Source organism: Pteropus vampyrus, unplaced genomic scaffold (assembly GCF_000151845.1).
Source record: "Pteropus vampyrus isolate Shadow unplaced genomic scaffold, Pvam_2.0 Scaffold47, whole genome shotgun sequence".
In the NCBI taxonomy this organism is placed as follows: Eukaryota; Metazoa; Chordata; class Mammalia; order Chiroptera; family Pteropodidae; genus Pteropus; species Pteropus vampyrus.
Window position 1 is genome coordinate 6,893,038 of NW_011888828.1, and position 24,897 is coordinate 6,917,934.

General features: G+C 34.8%; 1 protein-coding gene across 8 annotated transcripts in view; it reads left to right on the top strand.

Annotated features, from left to right (window-relative positions):
- The window catches only part of SLC10A7 (solute carrier family 10 member 7), a 212,761-nt gene that overhangs the window by 29,953 nt on the left and 157,911 nt on the right, over positions 1-24,897 (top strand). The window contains exon 5 of one of the 8 annotated variants that reach the window (XM_023530228.1): positions 7,019-7,069. The exons of the other annotated variants lie outside the window; for them this stretch is intronic. Within the exon in view, the coding sequence (XP_023385996.1) occupies positions 7,019-7,054 (36 nt within the window). The 3' untranslated portion in view covers positions 7,055-7,069. Of the gene's footprint in view, positions 1-7,018; positions 7,070-24,897 lie in introns of those variants that run through there. 8 annotated transcript variants of the gene reach the window in all.

Here is a 24,897-nt window from a genome sequence, read left to right on the forward strand (position 1 = left end):
CTTTGCTGTCTCTAGTAATATTTTTACTTCTCTCAATTATTCACACCTCTTCTGCTTTGTCTAAGCATCAGCAGCCACAGCCATTTACATGGTGGCAACCTACAAAATGGCTGACATAATGCCTGGAAGGAAATAAAAGACTTTTATATGGTTGATTTGGCCTGGAAGGAAACAAAGGACTTCTATAAATTTGATCTTACATTTTCAAACCTAATAAGTGATGAAAAACATACACAGACATTTTAGTAGCTAAATGGGACCTTTAGTCTGTTTTCTTTTTACTTTAATTATGGATGATCTTAAACTCTCTAACCAAGTAAATATCTCATGTAGGAAAAATTATTTTGACATTAGAAGACATTAGTAGATACTTGATTCTTTTGAATGAATAATGAGGTAAACTTTCTTTTCCTTATTTAAAATAAATAATGATTTCTCTTTGGAAGTTTCAGTATATATAGAATTAAAATGTATATGAAACTACTTCTTTAGGTCATCTATTGTGATAAATACATCTTAAATTAATTTACGTAGCTCATGAAACGCTTTTACCTGTATTTTCTCTTTTTAACGTCCCAACGATGATGTGAAGTAGATAGGACTGGTATTTTATATTCCTGATTTTTGTAGTTGTTGGTTCTTGGAAGTGATAGGCTTTCAGGTTCTTTCCCAGTGGTTAGGGCATTTTTTTGAGAGGCCTCCCCAGTGGGGTTAAGATAACAAACTGGTTGGAATATCCAAGAGAATGGGTCTGATGGAAGGGGTGCTGCTCTCAAACCCTGTCCCAGTGGCCTGGTCAATGCAACATACTTACCTGCATGTGGGAGCAAGGAGTGCAGGCTGGTCGAGGAAGCCATACATTGTGGCTGACAATTTGGCTGTAAATGTTGCTTCCTTACATTGAGTTGGTGACAGAATTATAACTTTGCTGTGCCCCGTAGATGTAAAATATGAATGGAATGACCAAACGCTTAGGTTGTGTGGGCGGGTCAAGGGCTCAGGTATGCCAAGCCTGTGCGTCATATATCACGGCAGTTGTAGCATTAAAAGAAAAGATCAACATTGCCCTAGCCACTGGACATTCTCCATATCCATCTGAGCAACTTTCATTCCCTTCAGGATGAGAAAGTGAAAGCAAAGTTGAGGTTTCCTACTACACCTCAAAAATGAGGGACCTTTTGTCTTGAATTTGTTTTGGTACCATAGATCCAAACTCTACCACCAAGAAGCCAGTCCCACCCAGGAACACAGCAGCAAATACATCCCTTTCAGGCAGATGTTATTTTGGTATCTGAAGCTGTGAGACACCATGCTTTCTCTTTAAATGTCACTTGCTTAAAGAGAAAAAATTAACTTCAATGTTAGAAACCCTATTAGTATATATCAACTTTCCTCCATATCTATCTATCTATCTATCTATCTATCTATCTATCTATCTATCTATCTATATATACACACCATTGATTAAGTTATATAAAATAGTTCCTGGCAATAGATATATGTTGTTTACTGTTATGATTCAATTAATGTATGTGAACATGCTTCGCAAATTATACAACATTATACAATTATGTTATTGCTATTAGACAACTGGCTTTTAAAAAATTTGTGGTTGGAAGGTTTGTTGAATATAGGTAATTGTTGATAAATTAATCATTGTTCTCTAGACAGCTTGTTTGAATGACCTACAGTTTCTAGTTAAATATTGAATTGTCTTGCTGAATATTGTGTTACTACTTTTGGGGTTAGGAGTTAAATGTGATCTTTTCCACCTTGGTTTAGAACACCACAGTTTCCTCATGATACCTGAAAAAACATTTTCTCTCTTCCTTGCCTAAGTTGCTTCACACATTTCCTTCGCCTCATAAGGCTGGGAAGAGAGAATACTCGATTTTTTAAAGCTTTATTTTTTATCTTTGTATTTTTAAAATTGATGCCTTTATTTTTGGAGCGTCTCTTTTTCTCTTTCTTGTCCTTCTCTTCTTTTTCCTCCATCATCATCCCTCCCTCGCTCTTCTGATGAATTTTAGTTCTTCCATGAACCAGGTCTTAACCAAGCTAGACTCTTTAGTAGGTCCCTGCACGATCCTCTGGACCTCGTTGTTGTCAGTGTCCTCACCATCATCTCGTCATTGTGTAGTCTTTTCCTCTGGGCATAGCTTTTCTCAGCCCACAGTGGGCCATCCTCTTAGGTTTCCAAATCCTGCACCTGGCCTTACAATGACAAAAGTGTGTGTGTTCCTGGCACTGTGTCCTCTTCCAGAGAAGTCAGTGTGGTCAGTCTGCTCCGACAGTAATTGTCTCTGGAGGTCTCTGGGACAGAGGCTTACCCTCGAGCCAGCTCTGAGGCATTCTGCCCTCAGCGCCAAGGTGTTAGGAAGCTTCTCCTGAATGTGTTATCCTCTCTTGCTCTGACCGCGGGCCCATGCTGCTGCTGTCATACGCCTTTGGGACTTTTAGGTGGTTACCTACTCTTTAAAGTGCTGCTTCCAAAGTCTCTTCAAAATGAATCTCTGCAGCTTTATGTGAATGTTGGAAATTGCAGGAGTCAAGGTGATGATGGCCAGCTGAGAGGAACCGGGGCTGTAACCGTAACTCTCAGAATCAAATCATATAATCTCCTTAAATGTCTTTCTGCATGAGTCTGGTCTGGGTGACAGGCCTTACAGAGAATTGGTTTGGTTCACTTCTTTGCTTCTTTTTTCCTACAGGTTTTTTTTTTTTTTACCCCCCGCAGCAAGGGGTGGGGGTGGGGTCGTAGAAAATTATTGACTTCAGTCCAAACCTCAAATATATCACATTGTTGTGTAATCATCACCAGAACTTTTTCATCTAAGCCAACATAGAATATTAACTTGTTGGGAGGGTCTGCCTGATTATTTAGTAAGTGATCATTTCATACTTAAGGAAATAATAGAAATTCACTGTGTTTCAAGGAAATGAATTGATTCCCTGTGTATGTCTCTTTAATTGGGTATTATTTTTCCAAATTGACCCAATTTTAAATTTCCTTCTTTTTTCATAGTGATGTATTGATAACTCTCACTCTTTTATCTGAATTATATGAATTAGATACTACTAATAGTAATGACTTTGTTTTCCCTTCTTAAAAACTCATTTATTTACTTGCAATAGTAATTGCATTTAAATATATCCTGGTTAATATATGTGTCAGACACCTCTGGTTGCTTTCTAATATCCATTCCCCCTTCATCTTTGAAACAGATCCCCAACTTTCAGCTAGGCACACAGTGACCAAGCTAACCATTGCGTTTACTGGACTTCCTGGTGTTCTAGTGGCCATATTCTGGACAGCAAAATAAATGAAAGTATTGTATATTAATTACATCCAAGACATCTCCTTAGAAGTGGGTGGCACAGCCATCATCTCTCCTTCCTCTCTCTGCTTACTGGAATGTTATTTGATGGCTAGAGCTCGAGGAGCAATCTTAGGCCATGAGACAGCCTGCTAATGAGAGTGGAACAGCAAGAATAGGCCTCTGGGTCCTTTTGACTCTGGAGCAGCCTTGCCAGCCCTGGGTTGTCTACCTGTGGGCTTCTTCATGTAAAAGAGAAGTGAATACCTCTCTTGCATAAGCTGTTATAATTTGGCATATTTTCTTTTGTGTGCAGCCAAATTTAATCACAATTAATATAAAATATATGAGTATAATTCTCAAATAATAGAATATAATAAAATATACTTAACAGTGGAACTACACTGAATATAATTCAAAATAATATGATATTTAGAAGATGCCTGAAGAGATGAATTAATTCCTGGGTTCATTTATAACTTAATAGTGTGTAGTAGTCTAAAACATCTAACTGGTTGTTTTTAATTTTCTACCTCTTTTGATTCTTTTGGAAATGCAGATTAATAGTGAGTAGTTTTGTTACTCTGCAGCAGTATTCCTAATTAAGTACAAAGCTCTAGACATCTAGGGGGATTTTTGGAAACATTCTTTCTGGAATCCATTTTGCTAATGTGTTCTGGGATTGATTTAGTGCACTTTTTTTTTCATTTCTTGAATGATGATGATAGGAATATAAATTTAAGTGTGGTTGGTGATACTTTTTTCATAAACTTTATGCATCTTTAGTCAAGGAGGGACATTTTAAAAAATCTCTGAATTTCATTATCTTTGAGTTTTCATAATATTGTTTCTAATATAATTTTTTAAAAAATAGTAAATATATATAACATAAAATTTACCATTTAAACTATTTTGTAGTGTACAATTCAGTGGCATTAAATATATCACATTGTTGTGTAATCATCACCAGAACTTTTTCATCTTTTCAAAGTAAAACTCCATACCCATTAAACAGTAATTCCCCATTCTTCCCTCCCCTCAGCCCCTGGGGACCAATTTTCTCATTTTCTGTCTCGATGAATTTGACTGCTCTAGAAACCTCATATAAGTAGAATCATATGATATTCGTCTTTTTGTGACTGGCTTATTTCACTGTAACATAATTCTTTTGCTTTACTTGAGAAATTACTTAATTATAAGTGAATTATTATTGCCTAAGATTGTCTTTCTTACATTTATCTTCTGACAATTTCCATCTGTAGTGGAAATTATAATGGATGTTAACAGTGTTATGATAAAATAAGTTATTGGAATCATTAACTTATGAAGTACAGTATAAGGTAGAAGTCACAATATAGTTATGTGTTTTTAACATTATAAAGATAATTGAAATGTAAAACAAGGACTTTCTTTTAACAGTAGGTATGAGACAAATGAATTAGGTATTTTAGCAATCTGCTGAATTTTCTATCACTCTGTATAAGAACATGAGTGTTATATTCTAGTGTAACATTTGATTTAATATATTATCTGATGTATTGGAAGAAGATAAAGTGTGACTTTAGGATATAATGTTAAAGTTCACAGATTAGGCAGTTATCCCACTTGGCTTATATTTTATTTGTGTAACAAATGGTAAATTATTTTTTTCTTTCTCAGAATGTCTAGATTTTGGAGATTGAACAATAACCCCTAAAAAGATATTAAGAAGTTGATGATAATTTGTTACTTTGGGAAAAATATCGGTGATCTTTGTCGCTTCAAAAATAACATTTTTTTCCTGAACCTGTTCATTTTAAAGCTTTATGCGACTTCTTGCTCCCACTTACTTTGTTTCCTCAGAGGCACGTTATAGAAGTACGCGTTAGTAAAACTTTTCTGGTAAATTATTAGCTGAGATTCTTTCAAAAAGTCTCAGTTAAAAGAAGAAGCAGGATAGGGAGCGGGCGTAATGAGAGGCATGCAACTGTATTTGCAAATCTGAGACATTGTACCACAATTTTAGTGTAACCTTTCAGCTGACAATTAAAATCTTTGTTTTATCAGCCATCACCCAACCCTAACAGATGGGTGAAGAATTAATCTGATTTGTATTTTTCCCTACAACTTTCTCCTACACATTGTTATATTCTATGATCAACATTCAGTGAGTTCTTAAAGATGATCGATGGCCTTAAAGATTTAATGTATACATTCCATTTAAATGATGCCAGAATAAAACCACAGAGCAGAAGAGCTCCTAAGACCCCTATAGAAATTTGAAGACAATTTTGATACTCTCGTCCACTGGAAAAGAAATCTGCTCATACTGTAATGTTTTTTCCCTTGCCAGGACCCTCCTTTCCTGGTGTCATTTCTTGAGCTCTCCTGGGAGGAGATTAGTCTAAAACAACAAAGTAGCCAGATGTCTAGTTCTGAAAGAGTCCCAGAGGCTAGGCGACGGTAGGCAACAGAAACCGCGTGGGGCTGAAGATCAAAGATACCTGAGAATTACTTATGGGCACATAGTATGTGTCATTCCCATTATTAAAGTCGGAGAGAATTTGTTTCTCTAATTAACCCTTTTGTTGGAGTAACCTTAAATTTTAGCGAGTATATTTCTTTTTGATATGTTTTCTTTTCTGTGGTTTTGAGACATGCACATACCACAAAAGAAAAGTGAAAAGGAACTCATGTGCCTGACTGAAATCTCTAGGCTGTTTTTCGTATCCCAAATAGATGTGCTATCCAGTGTGTAATCCATTATCATGAAATAAATGGGCATTAGGCCCTAAGTTAAAATTATAAATTAATAGTCAGAAACTACATGATGTATATGTATGCAGAGCTGTTCTTAAAACCTCAATCCCTACTTTTCAAGTAGTATTAATTCAACTTTTAACTGTTGTAGAGTGGAGATTTTTAGATTACAGGTTTCTGGTCTTAAAATGAATTCAGAATAAATCCCAGTTGTGGGAAATCTGTACCTTATTAATAGTTGGCTTCTTTCTTTTCACATTGGTATTATAATGAAATGCTAATTAAAAATTCTTGCTGTCCTTTACCTGTTTGCTTTATAGGTCCAGTTTTACATTGTTTACACATATAAAAATTTGGAAAATATGAATACATGTGCTACTTTGAGTTAGTCTTAATCCAAAGCCTCTAAAAGCGTTTAGCTGCATTTATTCCAAGGGATGGGTAAAAATCTGATTATAACTTTTGATGTCTTAGGCTCTAGATAGGAGTATCAAAGGAGAGAACAAAAGATTCTGGTTTGGCCTTGCCACTTGTTTTCGTTTCTGTTCAACGTTGTCATGTAACAACAACACTGTGTACAAGCCTCATTCCTGCATTCTTTGAGATATAATCATAAACTATTGTTATCAAGAGCATGATCGGCCAGCTTTGTTTGGTGCTTTTAAGAGCTACGACACATTCTTTAACATCTGGGAATATAAACTTGGCATAAAAGCTGTAAAAATGTCTTTAAACCTACTGGAGATTTGTGTTAGCAAGAGAGTGCAGAGATTTCATATTCTTTGTGTAGCGGTCAAGGCTTCTTTTAACTCCATGAGGAAAATGAAGCTCCTTGGAGCAGTTTATAAGGATTAATTGATTTATCGCTTTGTTTCTAGATTTCAGAACTGAAGCAAGAATCAGATTCACTTCTTGCACAAAGACTGGAGAGGCAAATGTGTTGTGTTTTTTTTTTTTTCCAGAGCATTATTTGTTGTTACTTCAGTGACAAAGGGTGATGACAAAGGGTGATCTGTGTTTTCACTCTTTATACCTGTGTTTCTATTACTGGCCACCCCATCGTGAACAATACCATTTGCTGTCACCAGAGTCTGCTTATCTGTTTCTTACCTTGAAATGCAAGTTGAGTAAGTTATGACCACTATGCCATAAATATTTGTAAGTCCCAGTTAATGGCTTACTTTAAACAAGTTGTATTTAAAGTAAAAAAATTGCCTGCCAGTGCCACAATATTATTGTTAATTTTTTGGAGTTGACTATACAGCAAGACTTGATCTGAAGGAATGAGGGTCCTGGTTCCAGGACTAAGGTCCAAGGGTAGAAGAAGCGTTCTGCTCTGTCATGGTTCAGGGGGCTGACCTTGTTCCCCCTTGCACCAAACTCCTCTGTGCCTCCTCTTTCTCCCTTGACCCCAAGACACACACACTCATGCACACACACACACACACGCACACACACATACACACACACATACGCGTGCAATTAAAATAGAGATTTGCTAAGGAGAAGACCAAAAGGTAACTCTTCTTTTTATCTTACAGAAGTTTCCAGTGTTGCTGGCCACTAACCTGTTAATGTGTTCATACTGGGTTGCTTCATTGGCTATTGGCTCTCTCTCCCAGCGACCCTTCCCCTCTCCTCTCCCTTCTTCCCACCTCCGATTTACTGCGTGTCTCAATCTTTGTGGGACATCTCTCCCACAATACACAGGGAGGTGTTTAATTATACTTTTTTAAAAAATAGGTATTATCAAATTTAAGGAGGTGAAGAGTGTTGGTTTTCTAGTTCCTGCATTTTATTCATTCACTCTGTCTTTCTTAGGCATAGATTTCTTTTTATTTTATCTCTTCCTCTACCCTGTCATGTTGTGTTTCTCTTTCTTTTTTTTTTTTCATCTTTTAGTTCTTAATTCTGTTTCAGCATTCTTTCTATAGCTTTCCAGAACAGATTTGGATTTGAATTAAGGGCTAAGTTGTAACAGCAGGCAATTAAGATCTTTTTAAAATTCTTTTGATAACAATGCATAATGATTTAGTACTTGAGTAAGTATTGAGGTAGTAATTAATAAACTTTTTGTGATAGAATTATATGCTAAATAAAAATGCTTGCAATATAAATCGAGTTGGCTTTGTTAGAATGTGACAATTCCATATGTATTTTAATTTCTCTTAATTTTAAAATATATTTTAAAATGTTTGAGGTTAAGTGTGCAATCTTTAACTTTAAAAAAAAAATCTGTGATGGTCTGAAAGATCTTAAGATTTATTTATTTTTTTTACTTGTTTGATAAATTTATTTAGTTTAAATTTCTATTTATCCTCACCTGAGGTTTGGAGTAATAGTCTTGTTGGAACATGTTACCGTTTAAAATGGTGGTCTTTGACTCTTAGTCACCTGAGAGGCTGAGGTTGCAAAGTGATAGGATTAGATCTGAGCAGATGGGAGGGTCCTTTCTCCAGTGGCGAATATGGGGTAGCATGCTGGTGGAGAGGGCAGTCCTGGAAGGAAAGTTATGTTTTGAGTATAAAAATGATCAGTTCTTGAATCCTTGTGACTTCTATTGATTGCTAAAATAAAGAGCAACATTTTAAAAAGAAGTCATAGAAAATTAGGTATTGTCCTCGGTCGTGTCCAATATGAGCAGTTGACAGAAAGAGTGGAGTATTTTTCCTTTTTCAAGTCAGATTTACATGATTAAATATGAAATAAAACTACAGCTGATAGATAATCAGATACCTAAAAATAATGTTTGGGAAACTGGGTTTCCTGAAGATATGAAGCTTAGTTATTTTTGCCTGAGGATTTTGCCTGGGGAAAAATGTACGTGCCTCAACAGCTGAAGGGCTATTCAGGAAGAAACAAAGTAAAATGGCATCTATTTTAACGTGTAATTTCGATATTTCATACTTAATCTCATCTTTGGCAGAAATGTCAAAATATACTCGCAGCAAACCATTTCAGAAGCCATATCCACGCTACCAAATTGAACTGGGTACACAAAGTTCTTCAGAAACAAATCATTTTCCATGGGGAGAAGACGGTCCTTTCTCGGGAATTCTCTGAAGGAAAGGGAATTTTCTGGTAGAATCTAAATGAAGATGTGGTGTATTTCAAATACAGGAAAATACAGCCTAAGAAACTGCTGCAGGGAAAGGATGAGGCAGCTTTGAAAATCGGTGTATCACACTTAAGCACAAGTATGCTTTCTGTCACGTCATTTTCTATTTCTATTTATTCCCATTTAAATGTGAAACACCACTTTTCTTCATTTATGTTTCACTTTTTCAAAATTTTAACTTCATCCAAAATTGAATTGCTCATGCTAGAAATGATATTACAGTTCTGTCCCTTATTTTCTTCTCTACCATCCTTTAGAGATAGAATTTTTCTAGCTGCGTAAGTTGCTATTTAAGTTAAAATCTAGTTCTTACTAATGGAATAGCTAGATTTCTATTTTATATAAATGCTTTTCTTTTGTTTACTCCAGAGTGGAAGCATACCCCTTGAAGGAATTAGAATGGTAAAGTCTACCATTTATCTTGTCAACATATGGCTGTTGTTTATTGTTTTTTAATCAAAAGTCAAGTTTCTGTATTTAATGACTTAGAAGATTCATTACATTTTGTCAAATTTATGAAGAATTTATGAAGAATAAAGAGCCTTTGGAATCCCCAAAAGATCAAGAAGGGGATGTGTATAATTTTGCTGTTTAACACATATATAAGCATTAATATTTATTATTGAGTTTAGTATTTTATATTTATACTTCCATCAACATATAATACAGTATATTGTTTAGAGACCATTAAATAGCTCAGGATTTACTCATAGAAGAAGAAAAAAGTTTTTTTCATTTTTATTTTTCTCTTTTATTTGAATTTTCCCCAGATTGTTTGGTAAAGAGCAAACAAATTTGTTCATAGTGAGGGCATTTACCTTATATAAAATCCTGTCTGCTGTGTACGGATGGAAGTAAGCCCAACAACTGACAAGTTACTGATTGGTCACCATCATCTATTAATATAATATACAAACTATTAATGCTAAAGTAACAGGTAACCTAGATAGTGAAAATCAGTGCCAAGTGCAGATGTGGGCCTTGATATTTAATTTTTACTTAATTATTAGAATGCACTTAAAGCATATCAGGTTGGTTGGCTTAAATAATAGTATTAGTTCCTAAACATTTAAAATTCATGGAAATGTTAGATAAATGCACTTTTCTTTGACTGGAGGATTCATTTTTTATTAAAATAGCCATCAAAAACAAAACAAAACAAAACAAATCAAAACCCACCCAAATACAACATTTCTAGAAGCTCATTCTTTTTTTAAAGAAATACTCGATCAGTAGAAAATGATTTCCTAGCCAAAGAGGTAGCCTCATGCTCTTTTAAATAGAATTACTTGGAATATTTCTAAAAGTACTTTGCCCCCATAAATGTCAAATTATGCACCTTCTTTGTAACCTTTATAAGGAGAAATTTCATCAGAGAATGAGACTACTGTGTTTAATTCAGTGAAGTGAATTATAATTTCAAACATCTATTTATGATGTTTTAAAGATGATCTTGTATAACATATAAATAGTATCTTTTTAGTGGAATATAGCCCTTGGCATTTTCTTATTTGATAGATATTGTGGTTTGGAAAGAAAATACCACATAGAGTAAATCAGAGACTCTAGGAACCAAGCAGTGTTAAAATAAAACATGCATTTTATACATGCAAACAGTAAAAAGCATATGAATGCGCCAGCTTTTTTGAAGTGTCTTTAATAATAATCTGAGATTTAAAACGATAATTTGGTCATATCTCTTGTGAATCTCTGCTCCTTCAGCCAATCGTGGTGACCCACACACTTTTCCACATGAGGGGATCAGTGCTCACAAAGACTTGTGCTTTGTGGGGGCCTTAGAATATGCTCGAATGGGAATTTTAAAAAACTGCATTTCAAGAACATATTGGTGTAGGGTTGTCCCCCATCTTTGTCCCCTTGAGAAAATAGTGATGGCTGCCGCTCAGGTCGTTCCTATGCCTCCGGTCCTCCATATGGATGATGAAAGAACCTTTAGATCACTGGCGATGACCAAGCAGTTAGCATTACCAACCTGGACTTTGTATTTGAAATTTGGTTTTCAGGCTGATTCCTGCCTACTGCAGTGATACGGCCATTAGACAACAAGACTTTCAAAAGTTAAAAGGCAATAAGTCCGTCTCCTGGTAACGATGCTGAAATGTAGATTCAGATCGTAAATAAGGAAATGCGATGAGTACATTAAACAGACATAGAAAAATGGATTTCTGTCTTTTGTAGTGAGGTAATTGGGCACCACTGCTGGGCAGGAGCTGGTGCTATTGAGCTGGCTATGGCTGCCACAGGTTGATAGGCAGGTGATCAGGCAGCTTCCACCAGGGGCTGCACAGGAGGCCTACCTAATATGCTGTCTGCCCTAAGGGCCTATGGGAACACAGTTGGATTATTATGTTAATGCATGAGCCTGCTGCCCTCTTCCTATCCCAGCTGGGTTCCCTGTTGTTAGGAACTGCTTTGCACTGACAGTGGAGTAATATGCTTCATGATTGAAAGGGCAAAGGGGCTTGGAAGAAAAAAAAAAAAAAAAGAATAGGCCTGCACAGATATGTAAATGAGGGAAGGAAATCTGTAGGACGATTTCACCCTAAGTATAGAGAGAAAGTTTATTAGAAAGTTCTTTTTCTCATAGTAGTCTGTAAAATCATTTGTTTCTTAATTACTTTCTGTGCTTGCTCTCCTTCCTGACGCTGGTGTGTAGTACATGGCAATGTTTTCCAAAGCAGGCTCTTAGCTTGATTTGTTTTCAGCTAAGATTCTCTAACACACTCGTACCCAGGTAGAGTGCTGACGGTAGTGCATTTTTTTGCACCTTCATTGCTCTTAATGTTTGTCGCTCAGTTATTTCACTTTATTTTATAGAAAAGTTATTTTGGGTTGACATCACTTTTATTTCTCTTTGTGTTGACATCACTTTTATTTCTCTTTCTTTTTGATGAAGCTTTAGAAAATGGCATAAACCTGTCTTTTGTGAGCAGGTGGGGTTGGAGGTGATGGAATGGGCGGATGGGGTGGAAGGATGTTTGAGGGAGGCTTCTGAGTTTGGTGTGAGTGGGCATTCAAATTTCAGTAGCATTTTGTTTTCAGTTGAAGTTTTTAATGTTGTTGCCATAACATAGTGGAGAGTGTGAGCTTTGGTCTACAGGCCCGTACAATCCCTGGCTTTACTAATTACTGGACATCTAATTTTAGATAAATTACTTTACCACTCATTCACCTCACCTGTGAAATGGGTGTAATATGAATTTTAAGCGAGAAGATAATGAATAAAAATCACATAGAATGAGTACTCATAAATGTTTGCCATAATAATGATACTTAATTATCTTTATAACAGTTATGATTTAAAGTTATTTTATTATTATTTTAATATGTAGGACTGTATGCTTTCAGTGGATCAAAGATTTTTCCTTTCCCCCCCAATTAGCTACTTTTACCTTCTCATTCAGCCTCACCAAATGGGAGTGACTATAGTTTCAACCAGAATTTGGGACAAAAATATTCAGATAGACATTATTTTACCTAAAGAGTTAATGCTAAAATATATTCTTAAACAAATAGTTTTATAATAAGCCATACTTCAAACTCTAAAAGAAAATTGAATAGATAATTCAGTATTCTAGACAGCTTCTGGAAATACTTTTAGTGTATGTCTAAAATTGGGAAAGTTTCCAAATATTCTCATATGTATAGCTGTTTCTAATACATTTATTTATTTAAAGTAACTTAAAATGGCAGTATATGACTAGGAACTATTTTAAATATATCTGTTGTGCTTATACTTAGTTAGCACTGCACCTATTGCACGAGATGATGTATGCGAAGGTGATGGGCGCTCAGCCCCTGGCACACATTGAGGGACTGGGAAATGCTGGTCATTGTGTTTAGTGTCCATGCACATCCCGTAGCAACAGCACAGCCTGCGTTAGTAATGCTCTGCAGATTTAAAAGGAGAACTTCAGGGAGATTTTCAAGGTCAGCAAATGCAGAAAATCTGGGTCTAGTATAGGCTCCACAGGCTAGCTAGTAGGATGGTTACCATATAACTAGTGAAAAAGAATCCACGTGATTCTTTATAATTATTTTAATACTCCTCAGAAAACTTTGTTAAAGTTTAAGGTAGATACCTGTGTTATATTAGAAAAGAGACTCCTTTCTGGAAAGGTAATTGAGCATTTGACTTTACTCATACAGAGTAAAGGGAGAAGGAACCATTTCTATCTAAGCAATCTTTCTCTGTGGTTATAGCAAAAATTTTTTATAACCCATCTTCATATTACACAGTTAGTTATATGTATGGGGTGTGTGCATATGTGTTTGGAATGTAGATATGTGCATATGTGTACATGAATACACATGTGGGTACGTGAATATATACATATGTATGCATATCTATAGCTATATATAATATATGTACCTACATCACAGCATCTAACATATAGGTGAAAAAGCTCATTCCTTAAAAATGGCATTTTAAAGAATGTATTAAGTTTTAACAATAGTTGTTAAGTTGTTAGGACTTTGAAGAAAATACTTCAATGGAAGTAATAAGACCATGAGATGGGTGGAGAAATAGTCAAAGGATTATACCTTTTTTTATGTCTTTGTCCTCCCACCAGCTAACAGTGCAGGCTGCACATGCTGCCTGTTGTCTGAATGTAGTTACACGTCTGCGCCAAACACAGCCGTTGTACACAGAAAGAATTCCACCACGGCATAAATAATAAACTCTGTTTTAAAGGAAGTCTGCCTTGACGAAAATCTGTGTAGTTGATTTGGTTTAAATAAATGTTTGTCCATTGCTTGGTTTTCTTTAAAGTAGCTTTGGATTTGACACATCCTATACTCCCTTGTAAACTGAAATATTTTCCAAGACAGGGGTCACATCCTACCTTAAAAAAAGAAAAATCCCTGTTCCTTATACACAGTAGGAATTCATCAAATGCTTGTTGACTGAATAGTTGGGTTGATTTTGATGATAATGCTCAGATTTAAGTCCATGGATCCTAGTGTTCCTTGTTTTCTCTTATCTTTGCTTAGTTCTGTTCTCAAAGAAGCATTATCTACCAGCCCTTTGGCAGCTTTGTGAAGCTGCTGAGTTAAATTCCAACTTCTCCGACACGGGTGGGAACTTCTGACTACCTTCCTTCCTGCACCAACCATTTACACTTCTTTGCGTGCTACCCACATTGTTATTTCATCAGAGGCAGGAGAAAGACCAGAAGTGGAGAAATGATGACTGGATTGAGATACGCTTCACAGGAAAGATGCAAAGATTCTGCTAGAGCAGTTGGTTTCTGCCTGCATAGAAGCCATTAGCTTCTCCAGTGTCTGTGCTGTCCCTCTGGTTGTGTTCCCACTCAGCCTTTGCTTTTCGGGTGACATTAGGAGCACCCCGAATGGTTGTCTTATGTCAAACCCCAATGCTATTTAGAATTGTTAGGGCTCACTCCTCCGTAGAGCTTTGTTCCACGTTCTTCCTAAGACTTCTTTCAGGTTTTCCCCCCAAAAGTAATAAAGAAAATTTTTTGTTGTTGAATGTTTTTCTAGGTCTCACAAATCTCTAAACTTTAACAAGGAATTCTGCATAACGGGTTGATTCTAAAATCACAGTGAGTTATAGTGTAAGAAATAAGCATTGCATTTAAAAAAAGGCTTGCCTCACACTCTAATATCCATCCTTCCTTCTTCCCACTTTAAAATGTTTGTTCCTGTTTTTCCAAATTACCAGAAATTTTATCTCTATTTCTGGATTGCTAATTTGGCAAATCATTGAATAATGGTTCTCACCACTTAGCAACATAATATTGATGATGATATAGTTAATAATAGCTCATATTTATTAAGCAATTACTATGGTAACACTTTACATGAATTGTCTCATTTAATTGTCGTAAAATGCTTACAAGTAAATACTAATATTACATCCATTTTTGAGATGAGGAAACAGAGGCTTGAAATGGTTAAATCAAACTTGTTGGAGGTCCTCTAGCTGTGGAGCTGGATTCAGGCCTAAGTAAGCTAAGTCTAGTGCCCTCTAGTGCCTGCATATCTCATGGCTGCTTCAGGTGGTTAAATTACATACTGAAACAAAGCCCCCTTCTCTCCCATTGGCCTCCCTCCAATCTGTGGGTTGTGGCCATATCTATTGTTGTGCAGGTGGTTGTATCACATTAGTCACAAAAATGTTACATAGATCTAGGAGGATGGGTCGTGGGTAAATGAGAGAAAAACCATACTAATGAGTGTTTTTTTTTAAACTCTACTTTTCAGAGTTGACTGGCTAGGCAGCCTAGCACCTTGGTATTATCTCATACTTATCTCAAAGGAAAAAGTAAGAGCTAATCTAACTCCTAGTAAAGCTTGGCAGCAAAAGTTGTGTGAATAGTGAATAGTTAACAGGAAGCTGACAGTTGAAGAGAGTAAAAGGCAGAACTTGAATTTGCATTAACGTCCTTAAAGATAAACCCAACCTTGGAGCTAACAATCTGGTAAGTGCACAAACAAACCTACAGAGAAAAGTACCAAAAAGAATCTTGGGCATAAATAAATAAGTCAGATCTTTACTGCACGATGAAGCCTGACCTAACTGCCGATGCCAATGGAGAAGATGCTGCAGTAAACCTGGCTTTCGGCAAGCAGTTAGATTTTATATTAGGAGTCTCGAGAGCCCCCCAAATGAAATTTCCTGAGGCATTCTATCCAAGCTTGCCTCCAGAGTGAAGGTGTCTTCTGGGACCTGTTTGAGAGGATCATAGTTAAAATGGACAACCGAAAACAGGTGCTCTGTCCTAGACTTTCCTCCTAAGGTCTCACATTTAGATCCTGTCCTTCTGCAACAAGACCGTGGGTTTATGACTGTCCAGATTTCACCACTGATTCATTTCACGTATTTCTTTCAACCTCAACTTCTCTGAACCTTATTTTTCACATCTATACAATAGAATAATACTTACCTCATAGGGTTATTTTGAGGATTAATTAACGTAACGTTGATTGTCTGGCATATAGTAGGTGCTCAATAAATGTCAGTTTTTTATTTCTGCTTACGGAATCCTATTTGGAAGGAAGAGTAAAGTAAAAGAACTGAGGTCATTTCACTGTAAATTCCTGGGTCTGAAAAACAGGTTTTGTCTCTTGCTCTTCTAGAGTCTTATGCATCATCTCTCATTTAAGACCTTGTGAGCTTCTGATCTAGGGGGAAAAAATGAAATTCAGTTTGATTAATGAAACCTCTTGAAAGGCAGTTTTTAAACTGTGCTAAAGCTAGGTTAAATGGGAGCCAAGTGGGGCCATTTCCAAGGGTTTTGGAGGTGAAGCAATTTGTTTTTGTACTTGTATCAGTGCTTTTACTCTTTTTGATCTAATTTCTAGTCCCTGAGGTTCCATAATAAAGTCTTCAGTATTACACATTTTTATTTAACATCTTTTTTGGATTCTAATTTGCATTTCAGATAATATAACAAAATGTATGTGTTTCAAATATTCACTGCATAACTGTGATTAGAACATGTAATCCCTCAAAAGATGTTAATTGCAATTTAAATTCACTCTGAATTTAATTAAGTGAGTTGGGGAATAGAAAGTGGATGTAAGGAGTAGTTAAGGGAATACATTTTTTAAAAGCATCCGTATTTTTTCTAAAAAAACGTAAACCTCTTTTAACTTTAAGATTAGAAAGATAAAGGAAATACAGGAGACAAGGGGAGGAAGCAAGTTAAAGGACATATTAGAAAAATCTAAAACCATGTTCATACTTTGGATCATGAATTTAAGCTAATTGTGGTTAAAGAAGGAGGGCTGGTTGGAGTAACTTTCTCATTTATATTCTTAAAGAGTCTTTCAGTACATGTTCACTCACTTGGTGACTAATAAAGACTTCAGTTCAACTGAGATCTTTAAGAACTACCCAGAATGATTGGGAAGGAAGTGGCAACAGAGGTCTTTCAATCCAACTGTTATCTGATGCTTCAGTCTTCCTTTACAATATCCAGGCCAAGGGGGTGCTTTATGAATAATTAGATGTAATAGGCACTTTGAGCCTAGACAATTCACATTTAAGCAGTGTTTTTCTATACTATTTTTTTCCCTAAAGTTTTCTTGGAACATGTTTTAAATCAATTAGTTGTAAGATGATCTAAACACACTTTTAAATGCAAAGGTACCATTCCTATTTTTAAGCCATTTATTTTCACATGTGTCTAGAAGGAGAAAATATTTACTTCGTAAACCTGTTTTGAATGAGTCGTACTATAAATGTGGCGCACAAATCACAGCGAGAGGGAGGGAGAGAGAGAGAGAGAGTGAGAGAGAAAGAGAGAGGGAGAGAGTTTTGTTAGTTGTGATACTGGCTACCTAATATTCTGTTGGACGCTATGAACAGATAATTTTTTAAAAACCAAGTTTCAAAGTTTTTTGTAATATTCTCTTAGTAGAAGAAATATTTCATGTGAAAATTTAGGTGAGAAGCTCTATCTTTGTTTCATAAGAAATTGAGCTTCTTAAAAAAGAATCACGAATGTGACTTTATCTGTGAGAACAGAGTTCTTTGATTTTATCTGTACTATTGTAAGTAGGAGTTAAGGGAATACACGTTTATAAATGAGTAAATAATAAACTCTATTTTAAAAGCAATAAAAATTGTTTTTACCTAAGATACTGTCTGTGGCTTTAAGTATTTAAACCTTCATCCATTTTGCTTGCAACTTAAAATCATTCCACATAAATGTCTTCATTTATTTGCAGTTTAATTTTCCCAAAATGACTACTCTGATAATGGCTGTCATGGGCTCTTTTTTAATAACATAATGTAACATTACTGTTATTCTTAATGAAATGACTTTTTTTCTTTTGGGTTACATTCACATTTATCACATAAACGTAATTTTTGGCCAATGGCATATCAAGGGAAAGGTTTACCATTCGTTCGCTGTCCTCAAGCACATTGTATTGTGGCATCTCCTAGTGACATACAACATTCCAAAACAACTTATTATAAAAGCAATGTGTATTTTTAGTGAATGATATAGAAAATATAGTTAAACAAAACAAAGAAGATGCCATAATCCCACTGGTCAGATAACCATATTGATATTTTATGTTTATCTTCTGGACTTTTTTATCTGCACGTATGTTTAATAATTTGAGATCATATATTGCATACTGTTTTATATTCCTAGTTGTGCACTTAACAATATATTGTGAACATGTCTCTGTAATGTTCTACAACATCCTTTTTAAATGCTCACTATTCTCATGTGTGGATATGCAGTGATTTATTTCAGCCCCTAGTAAGTTTTGCTATTAAAAAATAATGCTATGATAAAAATCCTTTTAGCCAAATCTTTTCTTGGAAATGTATTATTTTCTTAGATAGAATTTTAAAAGTGGAATTGCCGGGTCAGGGGATATGTATGAACATTTTTAAGGTTGTACTGCTTACTGCAACACTTCCAGCAAGGTTAGAATGGATGTGAAAACACTTTTCCTGGAATTCTCAATCATGTGCATTATTATGATTTTTAAGAATCTTTGCTCATTTGATAGTCCTCCCCCTACATTACTTTTGTTTTCTCAATGCAGGTTGGTCCATGTTGTAAAGATGAGGAACCCATGTAATATTTTATAAAAATGTGTATTTAATAAACATTTTAATTTCATCTCCCCTACCCCCAATTTCTGTTGCTTATATTTAGAGTAAAATCCAGAGGGCAACATTTAAAAAAATTGCTCTGTTTATTTTACTTCAACCCAAAGAAACACGCGTTGTACTTGCCAAATGTGTTGTTTAACTAGATGTTTAGCCATGTTAGAAATGGTGCCTGTAGAAGGGTCTGGGAACAATAGGGACAAGACCTTTAAGCTTTTTTTTTCTTTAATCACGTCTTAAGATCTTGGAAAATCTGAACTTATAGAAGAATGTTTGGGCCACTGTTATTACAGTGAAACCTTCCGGGGGTATCTTCTCTGGTAATTTTTTTTTTAGAGAAAGTCACTTACAGACAGAAAACGTTTGACTAGAAGAAAGCCTCAGGTTGTCAGAGTTACTTACACACCGCTGTTCAGCTGGGCCTCTTTATTAAATCATCTCTTGGCAGTCCATTAGTTGTGTGCAACAGCTATTGTATGGCCCACTAAGCTAATATACCTTCAACCACTAACAGAAGGATAACCCTAATAAAAATTTGAAGTCAATTTAGTGCTTCACTGCTTGCTGACTAGTGTTTTACATTTTAGTGCATCTGTACAATTTCCATTCCGTGTATTTTTTTGATATTCACATATATCTTATCTACATAGTATATTAGAGTCAAATAAAGATTAACGGTCTAAAGAAGGAGAGTGTTTGGAAGCTCTTCCTTGAAATCCTGACTCAGCCGCTGCCAGAAACTATGTGATCGTGAGCAAGTCACTTTCCACGGTGAACTTCTGTCCGGTCCCTATTTGTGAAATTAGGGAATTAGGAAGATGGTTTCTAATGTGTCTTTCTGTGTTGCTCTATTATTTGTAGAAAATTTTAATTACATTCTGCCGAATCTAACACATTGAAACTTTTTTTTAACTTCAGCTATGCTTTTATAGGGAACAAAAAGAATTGCTTTGTTCTGCCCCTTATAAATATTTGAGTAACTAGAATAAAAAATAGAAAATTCACTTTAGTTAGTGATAAATGTTGCAGTAGAAAGCTCACTTAATTGTAATGGCTGTGTGTGGAGCCAATGAGTGATAGAGTAATCAGAGGGATTGTTTTATAAACTATGTCTAACCAGTGTACTGTATACCTGAAACTAATAAAGTTAAAAAAAAAGAACACTACTTAAAGTCAGTTAACTCTAAAAACAGAATTAGCTTTTAGTAATAATTACTGAAAAATTTGTTTAATTAGTTTTTATTTTGAAAAAACAAAACTAAATTATGAAAACAAGCTTATTTTATAATTCATGTAATAAAATTTAAGTTATATTATAACTGTTCACTAATTCTTGAAGAGAATGAGGAAAGAATCCCATGTTATTTTGGAGGGCAAGGGATCATTGTAATTTTCTCAAGAAAATTGTATGATGACATAATATCACAGCCTTCCCACTTACTTGTTTTTTCAACACAATCATAAAGAAATAAATTTACAAAAAGAATTTAGACTTCATTAATTTTCACAGGTGTTCTCATTTAAAAAGAATTCTGATTATTCTCCTTTCAAACACTTATCTTGTCAGTTATTTTTTTCTTACTACTTGTCATTGTCTTTGTTCTGATTTCATTAACTTAATGAAATCCTGCATCTTCCTTAGGACTAACACTTATATTTAGCAAGTTATTTACATTTTATTTGCTGTGTATGTTTAAAATACTATAAAATCAGTGAGAGTAAACTAACTAAAGCTGGAGTACAGAGGTAGGTATTATTGTGAAATCATATTTGGAGTATGAGTGTGGGAAGGGAAAATGTTTTCTTGGGAATCATTTTAGAAACGATCAGCTCATTAGTGAACCTTCTCCAGCTATAATGTCTGTTGTTTCCATGTGAAACCTGGCCTCTTCAGAGACTTGGAGAATGAGAAGTTGTACAGTTGACCCTTGAACAACGTAGGGGCTGGGGATCCAGACCCCACCCCCACTCCCTGCAGTGAGAAATCTGTGTATAACTTTTGACTCTCTCAAAACGTAACTACTGATAGCCTACTGTTGGCCAGAAGCCTCACCAATAACAAACAGTTGATTAACACATATTTTGTATGTTATGGGTATTATATACTATATTCTTACAATGAAGTCAACAAGAGAAGAAAATGTTAAGATAATCATAAGGAAGAGAAAATACATTTACAGTGTTTATTGAAAAAAAAAATCCACTATAATCGAACCTACACAGTTCAAACCCATGTTGTTCAAGGGGTTTTATATTTGCCTTCTCATTTAATCCTCAAAAAACTTTTATGAATGGATATTGTTTATTCCCATTTAATAAAATAAAGAAACTGATGAGATTTAAAGAGTTTTCAGAGCTGAGTATGCCACCAACTTGTTTTGAAACAGCTGTTTGATTTTGTTATCAGTGCTGTTTCTAGTATTTCACAGGTGCCTCTGATGATTTTAAATTAAAACAGTTTATTGGACATGAAATTTTTATCATCTTTAAATGAGTATAAAAGGAAGTTATCTTTTTTGAATGTCAGATAAGGCCATAGAGTATCCACATTATATTACTGTTGAAAATGATGACTTGAAAAGACATTTTTATAAATTATAAGCAGAGCTCTGAAGCTGAAGCTTTCATAGGTAGTAAGTAGTAATAGTAATTCTGTAGATTTGATTAATTTATGTTTTTATTAGGTAAAGTTTTATTAATATTTATTGGCATTTTCTGTGTAAGCCTCAAAACAAAGTAAATATGAAAAAGCTTAACCGTACTGTCATGCAATTATATTTTTCTTTGTTCATTATTAAAATTTTATAAAATTTTATTTTATTATTTTTTTAAATTTTATATTATTATTAGTATGCAGTACATTGGTTAGACATTTATATACTTTATAAAATGATCCCCCTAATTGCTCTTTCTCTCCACTGGCTCTCCTCCTAGCCATTACTTTACTGCTGACTACATTCCCTATGGCAGCTCCCCCTCGCCCATGACCATCTATCAACTACTCATTTATACTTCTTTTGCCCTTCATCCCTTTCTCCCAGCCCCCCCAGCCTCCCTCCCCTCGGCTGTCACCTGATTGTCCTATACATTTGTGAGTCCGTTTTTGATTAGTTTGTTCTTTTTGTTTCTTAGATTCTGCATATAAGTGAAATCATATGGTATTTATCTTTCTCTGACTTACTCAGCATAACCTCTAGGTCCATTCATGTTGTTGCAAATGGTAAGATTTCATTTTTTTAATGGCTGAGTAATATTCCAACATATATATGAACCATAACTGCTTTATCCAATTGTCAGTTGATGAGCATTTACGCTGCTTCCATATCTTGGCTATTGTGAATAGAGCTGCTGTGAACATAGGGATGCATCGATCTTTACAAATTATTGTTTTAGTTTTCTTTGGATAAATACCCAGACGTACAATTGCTGGGTCAAAAGGTAGATCCATTTTACATTTTTTGAGAAACCTCCAGATTGTTTTCCATAGTGGCTGTACCGATTTGCAATCCCACCAACAGTGTATGAGAATTCCCTTTCCTCCACATCCTCGCCAACACTTGTCGTTCTTTGCTTTATTGATGATAGCCATTCTGACAGGTGCGAGAACTCATACAGCTCAACAACAACAAAAAAAAAACAAACAATCCAATGGAAAAATGGGCAGAAGACCTGAACAGATATTTCTCCAAAGAGGAAATAACAGATGGCCAATGGACATATGAAAAGGTGCTCAAGGTCACTGATCATCAGAGAAATGCAAATTAAAACCAGAATGAGATATAACCTCACACCTGTCAGAATGGCTATCATCAATAAATCAAAAATTTTATAAATTTTAAAAGTTAGGTTAATGGATGCAAAATTTACAGATAGTAAAATTCACCCTTTTAAAGTATATAGTTTTGGAAAATATATAAAGTATGCAAACACCACCATAATCAAAATATAGAACATTGCTTTCATGCCTCTTTTCCCTCCGCCTACCTGCACTCCCTGATAGCTAGTGATCAGAATCTGTATAGTTTTGCCTTTTCCAGAATATTTTATCAGTTGAATCATATAGTACATAAGCTTTTGTGTCTGGCTACGCTTACTTAGCATAATGCTTTTGAGAGTCATCCATATTATTGAACCTATCAGTAGTTCATTCCTTTTAATTGCTGAATAGTATTCCATTGTATGGGTGTATCACAAAGCATTTATCCATTCACCAGTTGAAGGACATTTGGGTAGTTTCCAGTTTGGGGCTGTTTCAAATAAAGCTGCTCTGAGCATTTGAGTACAAGTCTTTGTGTGAATGTATCTGTCCTTTGAGTAAATACCCAGTGTTGGGGGATGGTTGGGTCACATGGTAAGTCTATGTATAACTTTAAAAGAAAAAACTGCTAAGCTATTTTTCCACATTGGCTGTATCATTTTGTATCCATTCTAGCAATATATGAGAGTTCTGTTTGGTCCACATCCACACCAGCACTGAACTGTTAGCTTCTTTTAAAGTTTTAGCAGGTCCATAGTTGTTTCTCAGATTTTAATGCGTTTCTCTAACAACTAATGGTGTTGATTTGCCATCCATATCTGTTCTTTAGTGGTGCCTGTTCAAATCTTTAGTCTACTTTTTAGTTTAATTGTCTTACTATTTAGTTGTAAGAACTTTTTAAAATATATTCTCTATAGAAGTTCTTTATTAGATATGGTTTGCAAATACCTTCTCCCAGTTTGTGGCTTGTTTTTTCATTTTCTTAATAATGTTTTTGAAGGAAAGAAGTTTTAAATTATGTTGAAATCCAATTTATCATTTTTTTTAGTTATGATTTTTGAATCCTATCTGAGAAATGTCGCCCTAACCCAAGTTACGATTTTCTTTATATTATCTTCTAGAAGTTTTATAGATTTAGCTTTTACATTTAGGTCTGATTCATTCCAACTTATGTTTTGTATATGATGTGAGGTAAGGGTCCAGGTTCTAGTTTTTTTTAATTGCATATAGATAGCATTTACCACTTAAAAAGATAATCCTTTTTCCATTGAGTTACTGTAACACTTGGCACAAATCAATTTACCATATATATATATAAACCCATTTCTGGACTTTCTATTCTGTTTCATTGATCTATATATCTCTCTTTAAGCAAATAGAACACTGTCTTGATTAGAGTAGCTTTATATCAAGTGTTGAAAATAAGTAGTAATTCTTAAGTTTGAGTCTTCCAGCTTTTTTTTTTTAAGAAAAAGATTTCCAAATAAATTTTAGTCATCTTGCCATTTTCTATGAAAAAGTCTGCAGAGATTTTGATTGGGATTACATTAAATTTATAGATCAATCTGGAGAGATTTGACATCTTCATACTGTAGGATTCTAATTTATATATCTCTAGTTATTTAGGACTTTAAATTATTCTTTCAAATATTTCATGTTTTTGATATGCTGTTATAAATGGTATTTTTATTAATTTCAATTTCAAGTTTTTCCTTGCTCGTATATGTAAATGCATTGATTTTTTTATGCATAGATCTTATATTCTTCAACATTACTAAACTCATTATTTCTTGTAGTTTTGAGGGGAGAGTGGAAGAGTTTCTAAAATCATATAATTTGTGAATAAACAGGTTTATTTCTTCTTTGTCAGCATGTATGCCTTTTTCTTTTTCTTGCATTATTGCATGGCTAGGACTTTTAGGCCAATGTTGGATAGAAGTAGTAGTAAGAATAGACATTCTTACCTTGTTCCTGATTTTAGGGGGAAAGCACTCAGTCTTCCCCCACTAAGTATGATGTAATCTGTTCAGTTTTGATAAAGATACTCATTATCAGATGGAGAGAATTCTTATCAATTCTAGTTTTCTGAGAGTTTTTATTATGAATACATGTGGAATTTTGGCAAATACTTTTTCTCTACCCATTGAAATGATTATTTTTTTTAAAAAACAACGTTTTACTAATTGTTTTATAACCACAGCAAATGAGTACAGAGAATGCCCTATAGAAAACAACACAAAGAATCAAGATCAAGGTGTTCCTTTAGGCAAGGCTGAAGATTTCAGTCTCTGATATTTGAAATTTAGGCGGCAGTCCTTGTTTTTGGATGGATCACTGGGTG